This window comes from Schistocerca piceifrons, chromosome X (genome assembly GCF_021461385.2).
Source record: "Schistocerca piceifrons isolate TAMUIC-IGC-003096 chromosome X, iqSchPice1.1, whole genome shotgun sequence".
NCBI lineage: Eukaryota > Metazoa > Arthropoda > Insecta > Orthoptera > Acrididae > Schistocerca > Schistocerca piceifrons.
Window position 1 is genome coordinate 369,340,340 of NC_060149.1, and position 14,832 is coordinate 369,355,171.

General features: G+C 41.2%; 1 protein-coding gene across 2 annotated transcripts in view; it reads left to right on the top strand.

Moving 5' to 3' along the window:
* The window catches only part of LOC124721814 (mitogen-activated protein kinase kinase kinase 1-like), a 178,522-nt gene that overhangs the window by 81,516 nt on the left and 82,174 nt on the right, over positions 1-14,832 (top strand). For both annotated transcript variants that reach the window (XM_047246935.1, XM_047246934.1), the window contains one exon: positions 4,536-4,637. In XM_047246935.1, coding sequence (XP_047102891.1) covers positions 4,536-4,637 — 102 coding nt within the window. The remainder of the gene's footprint in view (positions 1-4,535; positions 4,638-14,832) is intronic.

Sequence of the window (14,832 nt, forward strand, 5' to 3'; positions counted from 1 at the left end):
GTAAACCCCTCTCCGTGTGCCTGCGCAGACCCTGCTGAGGGAGTGGCCACCTGTTCACTCCACTCACAGGATGAATGGGTGAGGCCAGGCAACAAGTGTCCACATTGGCCTTCCACCTCGAGCGATGCGAACGGGTACCACCCACCACTCAACCTGCTATGAGGACGGATCCACCACATTGTGTGCACTAGGAGGTGCCTTGGAATGAGAGCCGTGGGCAAAATCAGTGATGCCTGACGTGTGTCCGCAGCTCGTGGTCGTGCGGTAGCGTTTTCGCTTCCCACACCCGGGTTCCCGGGTTCGATTCCCGGCGGGGTCAGGGATTTTCTCTGCCTCGTGATGACTGGGTGTTGTGTGATGTCCTTGGGTTAGTTAGGTTTAAGTAGTTTTAAGTTCTAGGGGGCTGATGACCATAGATGTTAAGTCCCATAGTGCTCAGAGCCATTTGAACCATTTTTTTGAACCATTCGAGCCTGACGTGTCACATGCAACACACTAGATTCTCTGCCATCAGTACACCCCAAGGCAGCGGCCTGAAGGTAACTGCCAACAGCATGTTCAGCTGTTCATGAACTGAGGCCAGCTCCTCCTGCGTCTGCATACACCATACACACATCCTACCCATTCTAGCTAGACCAACTGAAGAAGTGAACTATAAAAGCAGGCAATCGTAGACATGCAGCTTGCCACCCTCCTGACGTGTCACCAGTAGATGCAGATGTGTTAAAGAGCTGCGTAGCTGGCTGTTCAGTGAGCAACTGTTGTGTTAGACACTTACAAAAATGTGAGATTAACCCTCTGAAACAGAGAAACATGTTGTGCGCTGTTTTTTGTTGTTGTCCATCTGTTTACTCTCGGGCGATTTGCTGATAGGTCCTCAGACAGTAGGCCTGTTCTTTGTTGTTATCCGACAGTAGGCCTGTTCTTTGTTGTTATCCATCTGTTTACTCTCAGATGACTCACTGTGTCACCATCAGCTTGTCAGCCTGTTTCTACTGGTTCTCGAGTTGTTCCTGGTCTTGTCAGATTCCAGTCGCTGTAGCAACAAGCTATTTTTTTTAAGTACAGATAGATACTTCCTACATTTTTCTCTGTTTAGAGGTGCCAGTGTTGAACATATGTTACTTCAGAGTATAAATACTGTACGTAATTTGACATTATCCAGTCCAAATAACACAGTTTACATTTTGTGGTCACTGTAATTATTTTATATTATTTACATCCTGGGAGTTCTTTTTTTTAATTTTTTTAATTAATTTATTTTTGTAGATTACTTGTGTTAATTCCAGTGAATGCAGTTTAGGAGTTAGTAATTTTATTTTCATTCAACAATTTTACCACATTTTAATTCAGATGAGGGCGAAGGCTCTATTTCGTGAGCTACTTAGACTGAATGAATAGTTCATTTAGCATTTTGCAACTAGTACTGATTTCTTGGGTATCATATGTGTTCTGCTTAACACTCAGAATGATGACACCCTAGCATTTCATGCTATACTATTTTTACAGTGAGAAATCACAGTGCTTCTACTGTGTTGACCACATTTCTCACGAATTACAGTTTAAATAGAATTGATGGATAAAAATACTAAAACAGATATACCCTACTGAAAGATACTTAATAACTCATGTCTGTGCAGAAGCAGTTTTATAAATATATTTTTATTTCAAAAATATGTCTGATATAGGTGAGCACAGCCTCCATTAACTGAATTTAAGTTTGGAGAACTTCCAGTTTTTGTAGTAAGAACTACTCAGTGCCACAAGTTCTCTAGTACCAGAAACTGTGCTTACTGTGCAGTGCCGAAAATCAAAAGTGTCACACTATGAAGGACCAGTCTGATACTTATCCAACTTTGTGGAGACATTCATCGCATAGTGGGTATTAAATAATTGAACTTTCATTCCATTTGGAAGTGATATCCATCTTCAGCATCAGTTAGAGTTGTTGAATATACTCTTATATAGGTTGTGGTGTGGAAGCAGCCTTCGAATGTCATCTTAAGAATTTCTAGCCATGTGCGAAATGCGTGCTGTGTCAGTTCATGAGGACTGCTGTATAAAAGTGGTATGAAAGTACATGTATTCCCATCACATCCAAGATATGCTTTTGTGGGTGGCAAATTGAGAGACTGAGCTGGCCAGTCAAGGATCCGTCCATTCCCCAAGGAGTGTGTAATGTGATCTGCAGTGAGGGGTCCTGTATTATCCTACTGGAATATGCCATTTGGTAAGCTGGTCATGAAGGTGTAACAAAAGGGCTATTTGTTGAGTGTTCAACCTCCCTTCTGCAATTATCAAATAACTCATGTTTTCATTTGCAATAGCTCTCCATGTAATGTTCCCAGGAGTTAGAGGGGTATGGATTTTGAGAATTGCTGCTGCTGCTCTCTGTTTACGCATAGATCGGTGTTGATCTGACTGCCACGGACAAAAGTGAGACTCATTGCTGAACACCACAAAATGCCGCTCGGTGTTCCAGTCGACTCCGGTTCTACACCTTGCAAGACTCTGTTCTGTAATATCAGTGGTAAATGACACATGGCAATGTGAAATCACAAGCCATCTTCTAGTAATCTGTTCCAAATGGTTCTTGGTGACACAGTCTGTAACCATTGGCTTGATTTTTGCTGTTGTCATCCATGTATACATCAGAGCCAGTTGAACAATCCTGTGATCTTCATGTGGTGGAGTCCTTCTGGAAGGACCGGTGCTCACTCTTCTTGCGATACTTTTATTCTGAGTCCATCTCATCACTACTCATCTTGAAATCATTTCACTAGAGCCAACTGTCTGCTAAATCTGTCAATATGATGCTCTCATGCCCATTGTACATGTGATAAGTCACATGTGCACATCCACTGGTCACGCTGTGTAGTGATCTCCATCTGAAAAGTTCCAGTAACATTAACCCTTTTGCTGCTGCGGGCGTGTAAACATATCCTGCTGTGCTGTTCTGTAGGTGTTGGGGATGTGTATACATGTGCCGCTTGGATTTTCCTACAGTGCTATTGACATCTGGATGTGTCTCGAGCCACTGGCTGACCTTTAACTGGTGCAGATGAGATGCTTCTATATGTCGGTGAATAAATAATTTCGAATATTTATCATTCAACATATGTGCCTCATTGCATGCTATCTTTTTCAAAAACCTCATTTGGATATTTTAAATTGTTTGTGAGATATGGCAGTTGTTATGACCACATGATTTTCGATGTGTAAGGATGTGAAAGGTGTCATCGCACGTAACCATCCTTCGGGTATAAAACCTGGTAACACGAGAAAAAAAGGAGGTATCCTTCGGCTGTCAATTTTAAATAAAATCATGATATCTTACGTACATTTCATTCGCTGCAGTGTATCAGCTAAAATCAACTGTATACAAGGTTTACACAATGTGTTTTTAACTCTGCGAACTCTCTAAAATTTTGTGTAATGTTTTACTTAATTTGATGCAGCACAGTAAGTATGATGGATAATGAAAAGAAATTCAGTTCTTTATTGAATGGAGAACTTTCATTCCATTTGGAAGTGACATCCATCATCAGCATCAGTTAGAGTTGTTGAATATACTCTTATATAGGCTGTGGTGTGGAAGCAACCTTCGAATGTCATCTTAAGAATTTCTAGCCATGCCTGAAATGCATGCTGTGTCAGTTCATGAGGACTGCTGTATAAAAGTGGTATGAAAGTACATGTCTTCCCATCACATCCAAGATATGCTAGCCACATGCCTGCTTACCAGCAGACTTATTAGTTTAGTGATAACGTTGTTTGGACATTTTCATGTATTTCAATACTTAGTGCTTAGTGGGAATTCTTTGCAGTATATTAGCTTAGATTCGTAGTTTGACTTACTATAAATGAGTTATTAAATAAGTTTCATCTCATGAGTTTGTGATTGTTAAATTGCAAGCAGTACAGCTGTAAAAATAGCTACCTTTGCACAGAGTGCTAAGAGCGCATCTGTAGCAGTGAAAGGGTTAAACACACCCAATAGTCATCATGTTCTCAAACCATTTTTCATCTGTGGGAATAGCATTTCTATCTATGAAAAACAAGCTTGCATAAGCATGAAATTTAAATCACATTGTCCTACAGACACGGATACACTGGAGTATCAGTTTGTAACATGTGGTCATAGTGTTTGTAGTGTAACAATGTCCATTGCCATAAGTTTAGTTACTGCCATTAGGTGTGATGGTGACCTTGAAATCTTACAAGAAATGTCTCTGTTTAACTTTTCAGTTGGGAGGAATGTATACAACCATGTTTAATAAATATAACCCCGAATGTATGCCATATGCTGAAGCAATACTTGTTGTCCTGCAACCTATGTAGGTTCTTACTGCATCAAAATTGCTTTAGGTTAATTAAGGTATGCTTTGTTTCTGTGTGTTTGATGATGAAAAGTTACTTTTGTATGAAAGTGCTTTCAGTTAAGTGAAGTGTTTTTTGATAAAGAGGGCTGATTTTCTAACAGAAAATACTTTCATTCTTTTAATCTAAATTCAGCATATAATCTGCTGTTTCAGGCACCAGGCCATGTAGCACTACAACCTAAGCGCTGCCGAACTCCACCTGCGAGCTGGCGACAGAGCTTTGTGCACCAGCTGTCTCCCAGCCTTCCATCACTGGTTAGACATCACAACCCATCTGTTATATAGTTATTTACTAGTAATTGTTAAAATGGTAACACAGCTAACTTTTCTGTATTTTTCTGTGATCATCTTTTACCAACGAAGAACATTTCATCCAGTTACTTTGTACACTCCTGGAAATTGAAATAAGAACACCGTGAATTCATTGTCCCAGGAAGGGGAAACTTTATTGACACATTCCTGGGGTCAGATACATCACATGATCACACTGACAGAACCACAGGCACATAGACACAGGCAACAGAGCATGCACAATGTCGGCACTAGTACAGTGTATATCCACCTTTCGCAGCAATGCAGGCTGCTATTCTCCCATGGAGACGATCGTAGAGATGCTGGATGTAGTCCTGTGGAACGGCTTGCCATGCCATTTCCACCTGGCACCTCAGTTGGACCAGCGTTCGTGCTGGACGTGCAGACCGCGTGAGACGACGCTTCATCCAGTCCCAAACATGCTCAATGGGGGACAGATCCGGAGATCTTGCTGGCCAGGGTAGTTGACTTACACCTTCTAGAGCACGTTGGGTGGCACGGGATACATGCGGACGTGCATTGTCCTGTTGGAACAGCAAGTTCCCTTGCCGGTCTAGGAATGGTAGAACGATGGGTTCGATGACGGTTTGGATGTACCGTGCACTATTCAGTGTCCCCTCGACGATCACCAGTGGTGTACGGCCAGTGTAGGAGATCGCTCCCCACCCCATGATGCCGGGTGTTGGCCCTGTGTGCCTCGGTCGTATGCAGTCCTGATTGTGGCGCTCACCTGCACGGCGCCAAACACGCATACGACCATCATTGGCACCAAGGCAGAAGCGACTCTCATCGCTGAAGACGACACGTCTCCATTCGTCCCTCCATTCATGCCTGTCGCAACACCACTGGAGGCGGGCTGCACGATGTTGGGGCGTGAGCGAAAGACGGCCTAACGGTGTGCGGGACCGTAGCCCAGCTTCATGGAGACGGTTGCGAATGGTCCTCGCCGATACCCCAGGAGCAACAGTGTCCCTAATTTGCTGGGAAGTGGCGGTGCGGTCCCCTATGGCACTGCGTAGGATCCTACGGTCTTGGCGTGCATCCGTGTGTCGCTGCGGTTCGGTCCCAGGTCGACGGGCACGTGCACCTTCCGCCGACCACTGGCGACAACATCGATGTACTGTGGAGACCTCACGCCCCACGTGTTGAGCAATTCGGCGGTATGTCCACCCGGCCTCCCGCATGCCCACTATACGCCCTCGCTCAAAGTCCGTCAACTGCACATACGGTTCACGTCCACGCTGTCGCGGCATGCTACCAGTGTTAAAGACTGCGATGGAGCTCCGTATGCCACGGCAAACTGGCTGACACTGACGGCGGCGGTGCACAAATGCTGCGCAGCTAGCGCCATTCGACGGCCAACACCGCGGTTCCTGGTGTGTCCGCTATGCCGTGCGTGTGATCATTGCTTGTACTGCCCTCTCGCAGTGTCCGGAGCAAGTATGGTGGGTCTGACACACCGGTGTCAATGTGTTCTTTTTTCCATTTCCAGGAGTGTATTTAAAAATCAGCTGTCATTTGTTGTAATCTCTGTGTCATGGAAGTTGTCAGCTAATAGTCATGTATGGTATAACTGTCATGGAATTAATAGTTAGGTGATATATTGAAAATTTAGTAGACCATGGTGGATCAGAAATTTGATTCCATAGCTCTTCTTATTGATTTGTGGAAAACATGGTATAACATTTCATATCAGATGGCATGAACACTGAAAGATTTAATAGCTTACAATAGATGCAAATTAGTGCTACAACATTGTAGGAAATGTTGCAGACATTGCTACATGTTGTAAGTATTGTTTAGCAAATAATGACAATTTGAAATAGATTATGTCTGTCATCCCACCAATGTGAAATCATGTGGCAGGGTGATAGTAACTAATTAAGCCTCAGTAGATGGATTGGTTACTCTTGTGGAGGGCTCTGATTTGGTGCTGTTGTAAACAATTTAACTTTTGGTGACAAAATTGAGAACTTTTGTAACCATGACTGTCACCTGGAAGGAAATATTGGTGTCTGTCAGTTGACACTCAATCTGTGCCAGATGGGTAGCTTCAGTGCAGGATGTCAAAGCTTATTGTCACACACACTATGAACGTTTTCCAGTTTCTGACAGTATAATTACAATCAAAGTGGGGCTATACCCAACCTCAGGGTCACACATGTAATAGACGGTACCTAAAAACCAACAACAAATTTAAGGAGAGAAAAGTGGCTCAAGTACAAAAGGTCACAATTCAGGCATAAATTGATGGGACAATTACTATAATTTGGTCAGATAGTGTAAGAGCATTGTACCAGTGTTCATAATATGTCAGAGTATATTGCATGTGTTTATGTTCAAACAAAATATTCCCACTTGTTTGTTAGAGTTGCAGTACATTTTCTGAAATGTGCAATGTCAGTACAAGCAAGATGGTGTAGTACTTGAAACAGTGGACTTATATTCAGAAGGTTAAGCTTCCTTTTCCAACTTCCTAGTTTTTTCACAAGTCCTAGGTGACGTTGCCTTAACCTACTTACTTGCTTACCTTCATTTTTTGACATGTAACAGCAATGGTTGCTACACTATGTTGGTTGCCGTTATGGCATTAGTGTTGTGAGTTCTTCCCTCTTTATATTGTTTTCATGTTACATAATGTGTCCTCGTTTTCACGTTACTACTAGTTTTATTAGTTGACATGGGTGTTTATTCAAATTGCACGCCTGAACCTCTACTGCCTTGATGATACCTGGCACAGGGTTCTGGTATATTCCTTGATATCCACATTCTCAATTAACTATGTAATAACAAAGGTACTAACTTACATATTACTCATTGTATTGTATACTCTGGCACATACATTCCAGTGGTTTTTCTGTTGTAGGACATACTATCTTTTTTTCTTTGAGAGATGCACACCTTTGGTTGTTCCGATTGTAATGAATTTCTCTTCTTTAGGCTTACTTTGTAGCATATGTTTTGGTATATTGCCTAGCCACATGCCTGCTTACCAGCAGACTTATTACATATTCTCCTTTTATTAGTTATTAGTAGTATATGGAACATAGCGATACAAATATTTATGGGGTTGACCTCCAGTAAGTGGTATGTGTTTTACTAATACCTGACAGCATGTAATCAAATATTTTATGTCCAGTCTACTCATCAATATATGACTACATTGCTTTACTCCAGTTGTTTCACGGGCATTGCATTAGCATTACAACATTATTATCTGTGCATAACATGAAGTATTGACCTCCGTTTAGGTAGGTTTCTTTTTCACAATTATATGACGTATATACTTTGCTCACTAGTTTAAGTTAATACAGTGCGCAACTGTTCTCTTATTTTATTCCTTAATTCATCTGTAACTTTGTGTAATTTCCTATACTGGTTGGTATCGTTATGTTCATACATATTGCCACTGTATATAAGACTTGCATCACCCCCATTTTTTGGTTATCTGTTTCATACTGGTACCATTGTTGTCTGTACACAGGGCCTGAAGATGGCATAGTAAACTGCTGAAACTGGTAACCATATAATACAAGTTTGAAAATTAGATGGCTGAAAGGTGTTTAATTTGACATCCTGTAGCGAACAGCCAAGTCCTGCAGCCATCTCTGAAAAGATGGACATACAGAGAGAAACTGTATTATTTGCTATGTTAACCTTTCCTGGTCCAGTTTAAGGATGTGTTTGAAGAAGACACTCCTTCATTTTCTGATGATATCCAAGACTATTTCTGTCTTGGTATACAGTTATTGGTTCACTCTTCTTCTTAACTGAACATTTTCTGTTCCTCGAGGTCCCAATATCCTCCTGAGACTCTTTTGTTCCACCAATTCTAGTCTTTTTAGGTACCTCTTTTCTTACAAGGTTGAGAGTTTCTGGCTTCAGGGCAGATCACTGTGTGGTAATGTCTCAGTTTTGCATTAATAAAAATATTCTGCTTCTTGTAGATGTTCATATTTAGTTTCTATGCTAAATTCATTTTGTTTATTCATGCTCCCATTGCTTCCTTTTCTGTTGGCCCAGTTTCTATCCATTCTCACAGATATTTAACTCTCTCTACCTTCTGAATTTTCCCTCCTTCTATTGTCAGCTATCTAGGAACGGTCTTGATGTTTGTCATGTGCTGTACCTTCTTGATAGAGATACGTAGACCTGCTCTAGTCGCTTGTCTCTGTAGTTGTGTGGTTTGGTTAATGACCTCTTCTAATGATTCCTAATATCACAATATCATCTGTAAATGCTTGGCAGTCTACCCATATTCCTTGTCTTCTTGCACCTCAGTCATGTTTCACCCACTCCTTTCATTTCTTGTGAGTCTTCCATAATCACCTTGTTAAGTCCACAGTTAAAGAGCAAAAGGGAAAGGCTGTCTCTCAAAAGCTTTCCTCTGAACTTGACCTTGGGCATTGTGCTGCTTAACATCTGTTCAGTCAGTTCACTGGATTTTCTATTCAAACTCATCTCCTCTAAAATTTGAACAGTGTTCATCTGTGTACTGCAAATGTAAGCATGAAATTTGTGTTTCCCTTTTTTTTGATATGCGGATACCAGTTTCAGAGTCAAAATTTGTCCTGCATATGATCTCTCTTTTTCTGAAGCCTCCTCGGTATTCATTAGCTTGGGAATTTAGTCCCCCCCCCTTCCCACACACACACACACACACACACACACACACACACACACACACACTCTTTGCTGCAATGCTTTCAAGAATACTGCTGTAAGGCCACTGGTATTAACACTATTCCTTTACAGCTCCCAGGTTCCGATGTATCTCCTTTTTTATGTATAGGATGTATTAGTGCCGACATCCACCCTTCTGGAGGTTGCTCTTTTTCCCTAATTTTACTTATAATATGTGTCAGTTCAATCTTCATATTCTCATTTGCATACTTCAACAGTTCTGCAATGATCCCATCTCCCCCAGGAGCGTTATTATTCTTCAAGATATGTATGATGCTCTTATCCTCTGTTACAGTTGGTATTTCTGCCTCAGGATTTGTCTCCGATAGTGCTTCACTTTTAAGGAGCTCTTCAAAATACTTGTCCAAGATCTGACTGTTCCTCATATCTCCATACAGTGCATTTCCTTCTTTCTTCTTAAAGCTAAGGTTTGGGGTATTGTATCCACTTTCATTAGTCTTGAATGTTCTATAGAAGACTCATGTATTGTTGTTTCGGAAGCGCTCTTGTGTTTGAGTTAAGTTTTCTTTCTCATATTTTCTCTTGACATTGCTGATAATGACTAGTAGTGGTACGGGTACCCTCCGCCATGCACCGTACGGTGGCTTGCAGAGTATCTATATAGATATAAATAATTTTTGGAGTGTTTTTTCTTACTTGCTGAAGTTCTTTAGATTTTCTGCCATTTTGTGAGAGCAGCAATCAACCCATGCTTTCCAGCACTCTTTGACTGCCTTATCTCCTTCTGCTGACCACCACTCGTGTTTCTTCCTGTTCTCCAGGTGAACTGCTTGCTTTGTATTGTCAATGAGAGCATCTTTCAACTGTTCTCATCCTTGATGATACTTCTGATTCAACCTCATCTTAAAGTCTTTGCTAGTTCTAAGTGTTTCTGTATGAAACTTCACAATATGGCTAATGTTTGTAGTTTGATGGGCTCTTGGTAAATTTTGACCTTAATTTTGGAAAGAAAGTGGTCTGAATCTTAAGTTTGCACCCTTGAGGACTTTGAAATTTCGAATTTCCTTCTCTGCATATATCGCTATTGCTACATCTGGAACTCTCCTAGTCGAGAGTTTCTTGGAAGATGTTTAAATGCTGTTGATTTCGTTATGAGATCAAAACTCTTACAAATTTCTACTAGTTATTTGCCTTTCTGGTTAGTGCTGTTGTGAGCAGGATGGTACCCAATGATGATCCTGAATTTTCTTTCTTTGCCAAGTTGAGTGTTGAAGTCTCCAAGAAGTAGAATAACGTAATGGTTGGAATCATCCATGTCGCCCCCAGGTCTTCTCGGAATTTTTCTACTTTCTGTGGATCTTTTCTGTTAATCTGATTGGTGGGAGCATGTACATTGACCATAGTGTGTATGTTATTTACTCCCCTAAAGGTAAGTGTGGGGAGCCTACTGTTTTTGGAGCTGAAGTTCGTGATGTTTCCCAGGATTTCTTTTACTAACTATAAAGTCTGCACTGAGTTGAGGTTCATTCTTCAGTGCTCTCTTTCCAGGTTTTTCTTTCAGAATATGAAATCCTTCTGATTCAAATGCTGCTTCATCTATGTCTCTCGTCTCATGTAGCACTGTTATAATGATTTTCTGTTTGAACAGGGTATATGTAAGGTGTTTCAATTTTCAAATTTTGAGGATTGAGTTACTTACTGTGCAATCTGTCACATGTTGGTGTGAGGTTCCCAGAATCCATTGGCTCACTGAGGTTTTTGACAACGATGGATTGGTCACCATCTGGGGTAATGCTCCCTTTGAGCAAATCCACCCATTACTACCACAGACAGAGTTCTTGTTTGTTTTATTTTTTCCCCTTTAATTTCAATGTTTATTTCTACTAATTCTTTTGAGAACACAAGTATTTCTGTCTTCTTGAGTTCCAATTTGTACCCATCCATTAGTAGTGCATTTATAACTTCTACGGTTCTGTGGAGATTTCTTTCATCTGGAACTGTAACAGCCATGTCATCTGTAAACCTAAACATTTGTTTTCTTTCTCTTTTTATTCTGATAGCTGTACAGTATTTTTTGCACTCATTTATTGCGTGTTCTATGTAGATGTTGAATAGGGGTGTAGACTGAATGCATCCTTGTCTAACATTTTCTAGAATTCTACCTTATTTTTGATATTTTTTTTATCTTTACTATTGCTGCAGCCATACCGTAGTATTCCATGAGCCGCATGGTTACTCTGCAAGGTCGCATTTCTTCTAACGATTTGTGACAATTTCGGTTAATTAGGTCTATTCCATACACAACGGTTGTTCCCCAGAGTTGATGCTGTCTTCCAAGATTTGATTTCAGATAGCTTGCCTCGTCCAGGACTGGTTTTATGGGCACGAGGATGAATCTTCACAATTTCCCCGCTTCGCCACAGTCACCATATCTCAGTATTATTAGACCTCTGAGCTCTACGGTAGTTTGGGGAGAAGGCTCTGTAAGTATTCTGCTGTCTCTATAGTCTAAGTCTAATCAATTTTTGGCATATCCATTAGTTGGTTCCAGTTGACAGTGTTAATGAAAGCTGTGTATATATTTCTATATTTCTGTTGACCCTAAAGATTTCGCTGTTAAGTCCCATAGTGCTCAGAGCCATTTGAACCTAAAGATTTCTTCAGTTATACAGCAAAGGCAGAGGATAGCTTCTCTTGTGCCCCTGCCTTCACTGAAGCCAAATTGGTCCTCAGTTGGATTGGCATCAATTTTATTCTTAATGTGTCTGTATTATTCTTGTTAATATTTTCAAAGTGTGACTTAAAATGTTCAAAGTTCTGTGGCCTTCACCTGTAGCTGCTTTGTTCTTCTTTGGAATCATTATCTACATCTACATCCATACTCCGCAAGCCACCGGACGGTGTGTGGCGGAGGGTACCTTGAGTACCTCTATCGGTTCTCTTTTCTATTCCAGTCTCGTATTGTTCGTGGAAAAAAAGATTGTCGGTATGCCTCTGTGTGGACTCTAATCTCTCTGATTTTATCCTCGTGGTCTCTTCCTGAGATGTACGTAAGAGGGAGCAATATACTGCTTGACTCCTCGGTGAAGGCATGTCATTCCATTTTAAATCACTCCTAATGCCTACTCCCGGATAATTTATGGAATTAACTGCTTCCTGCTATATTGTAGCTAAATGATAAAGGATCTTTCTTTCTATGTATTCGCAGCACATTACACTTGTCTACACTGAGATTCAATTGCCATTCCCTGCACCATGCATCAATTCGTTGCAGATCCTCCTGCATTTCAGTACAATTTTCCATTGTTACAATCTCTCGATATATTACAGCATCATTTGCAAAAAGCCTCAGTGACCTTCCGATGTTATCCACAAGGTCATTTATATATATTGTGAATAGCAACGGTCCTACGACACTCCCCTGCGTCACACCTGAAATTGCTCTTACTTCAGAAGACTTCTCTCCATTGAGAATGACATGCTGTGTTCTGTTATCTAGGAACTCTTCAATCCAATAACACAATTCACAATTGGTCTGATAGTCCATTTGTTCATCAAACGACTGTGGGGAACTGTATCGAACGCCTTGTGGAAGTCAAGAAACACGGCATCTTCCTGGGAACCCGTGTCTATGGCCCTCTGAGTCTCGTAGACGAATAGCGCGAGCTGGGTTTCACACGATCGTCTTTTTCAAAACCCATGCTGATTCCTACAGAGTAGATTTCTAGTCTCCAGAAAAGTCATTATACTCAAACATAATATATGTTCCAAAATTCTACAACTGATCGACGTTAGAGATATAGACCTATAGTTCTGCACATCTGTTCAACGTCCCTTTGTAAAAATGGGGATGACCTGTGCCCTTTTCCAATCTTTTGAAACGCTACGCTCTTCTAGAGACACGGTGCACCACTGAAAGAGTGGGGGGGGGGGGGGGGGGGGGGCAAGTTCCTTCGCGTACTCTGTGTAAAATCGAACTGGTATCCCATCAGGTCCAGCGGCCTTTCCTCTTTTCAGCGATTTTAATTGTTTTTCTATCCCTCTGTCATCTCTTTCGATATCTACCATTTTGTCATCTGTGCGACAATCTAGAGAAGGAACTACAGTGCAGTCCTCCTCTGTGAAACAACTTTGAAAAAAGACATTTAGTATTTCAGCCTTTAGTCTGTCATCCTCTGTTTAGTACCATTTTGGTCACAGAGTGTCTGGACATTTTGTTGTGATCCATCTACCGCTTTGACATAAGACCAAAATTTCTTAGGATTTTCTGCCAAGGTACTACATAGAACTTTCCTTTTGAATTCGTTGAACGCCTCTTGCATAGCCCTCCTCACACTACATTTAATTTCGTGTAATTTTTGTTTGTCTGCAAAGCTTTCGCTATGTTTATGTTTGCTGTGAAGTTCCCTTTGCTTCCGTAGCAGTTTTCTAACTCGGTTGTTGTACCACAGTGGCTCTTTTCCATCTCTTACGATCTTGCTTGGCACATACCCATCTAATGCATATTGTACGATGGTTTTGAACTTTGTCCACTGATCCTCAACACTATCTGTACTTGAGATAAAACTTTTGTGTTGAGCCGTCAAGTACTCTGTAATCTGCTTTGTTTCACTTTTGCTAAACAGAAAAATCTTCCTACATTTTTTAATATTTCTATTTATGGCTGAAATCACCAGTGCTGTAACCGCTTTATGATCGCTGATTCCCTGTTCCGCATTAACTGTTTCAAATACTTCGGGTCTGTTTGTCACCAGAAGGTCTAATATGTTATCGCCACTAGTGGATTCTCTGTTTAACTGCTCAAGGTAGTTTTCAGACAATGCACATAAAAAAATTTCACTGGATTCTTTGTCCCTGCCACCCGTTATAAACATTTGAGCCTCTCAGTCTGTATCTGGTAAGTTAAAACCTCCACCCAAAACTATAACATGGTCGGGAAATCTACTCGAAATATTTTCCAAATTTTCCTTCAGGTGTTCTGCCACGACAGCTGCTGAGCCAGGGGGCCTATAGAGACATCCAATTACCATGTTTGAGCCTGCTTTAACAGTTACCTTCCCCCAAATTGTCACATTTCAGATCTCCATCAATTTCCTTCCATACTATTGCACATTTTAGCGCTATAAATATGCCCTCCCTTCATTGTCCAGCCTGTCTCTGCGGTATACATTCCAATCTGAATTTAGAATTTCATTGCTGTTTACATCTGGTTTCAGCCAACTTTGTGTCCCTAGTATTATGTCGGCATTGTGACCGTTTATTAATGAGAGCAGTTCTGGGACCTTTCTATAGACACTCCTGCAGTTTACTTTTACCACTCATTCCCTGTAGTGTTTCGCCTACTGCTACCTTGTCGCGTCTCAGGAGGCCTAGGGAGGGAATTCTCTAACCTAAAAAACCCAAATGTGCACTCCACGTGTACTCTGCTACCTTTGTAGCCACTTCCTGCATGTAGTGAATGCCTGACCTATTCAGAGGGACCCTACATTTCTCC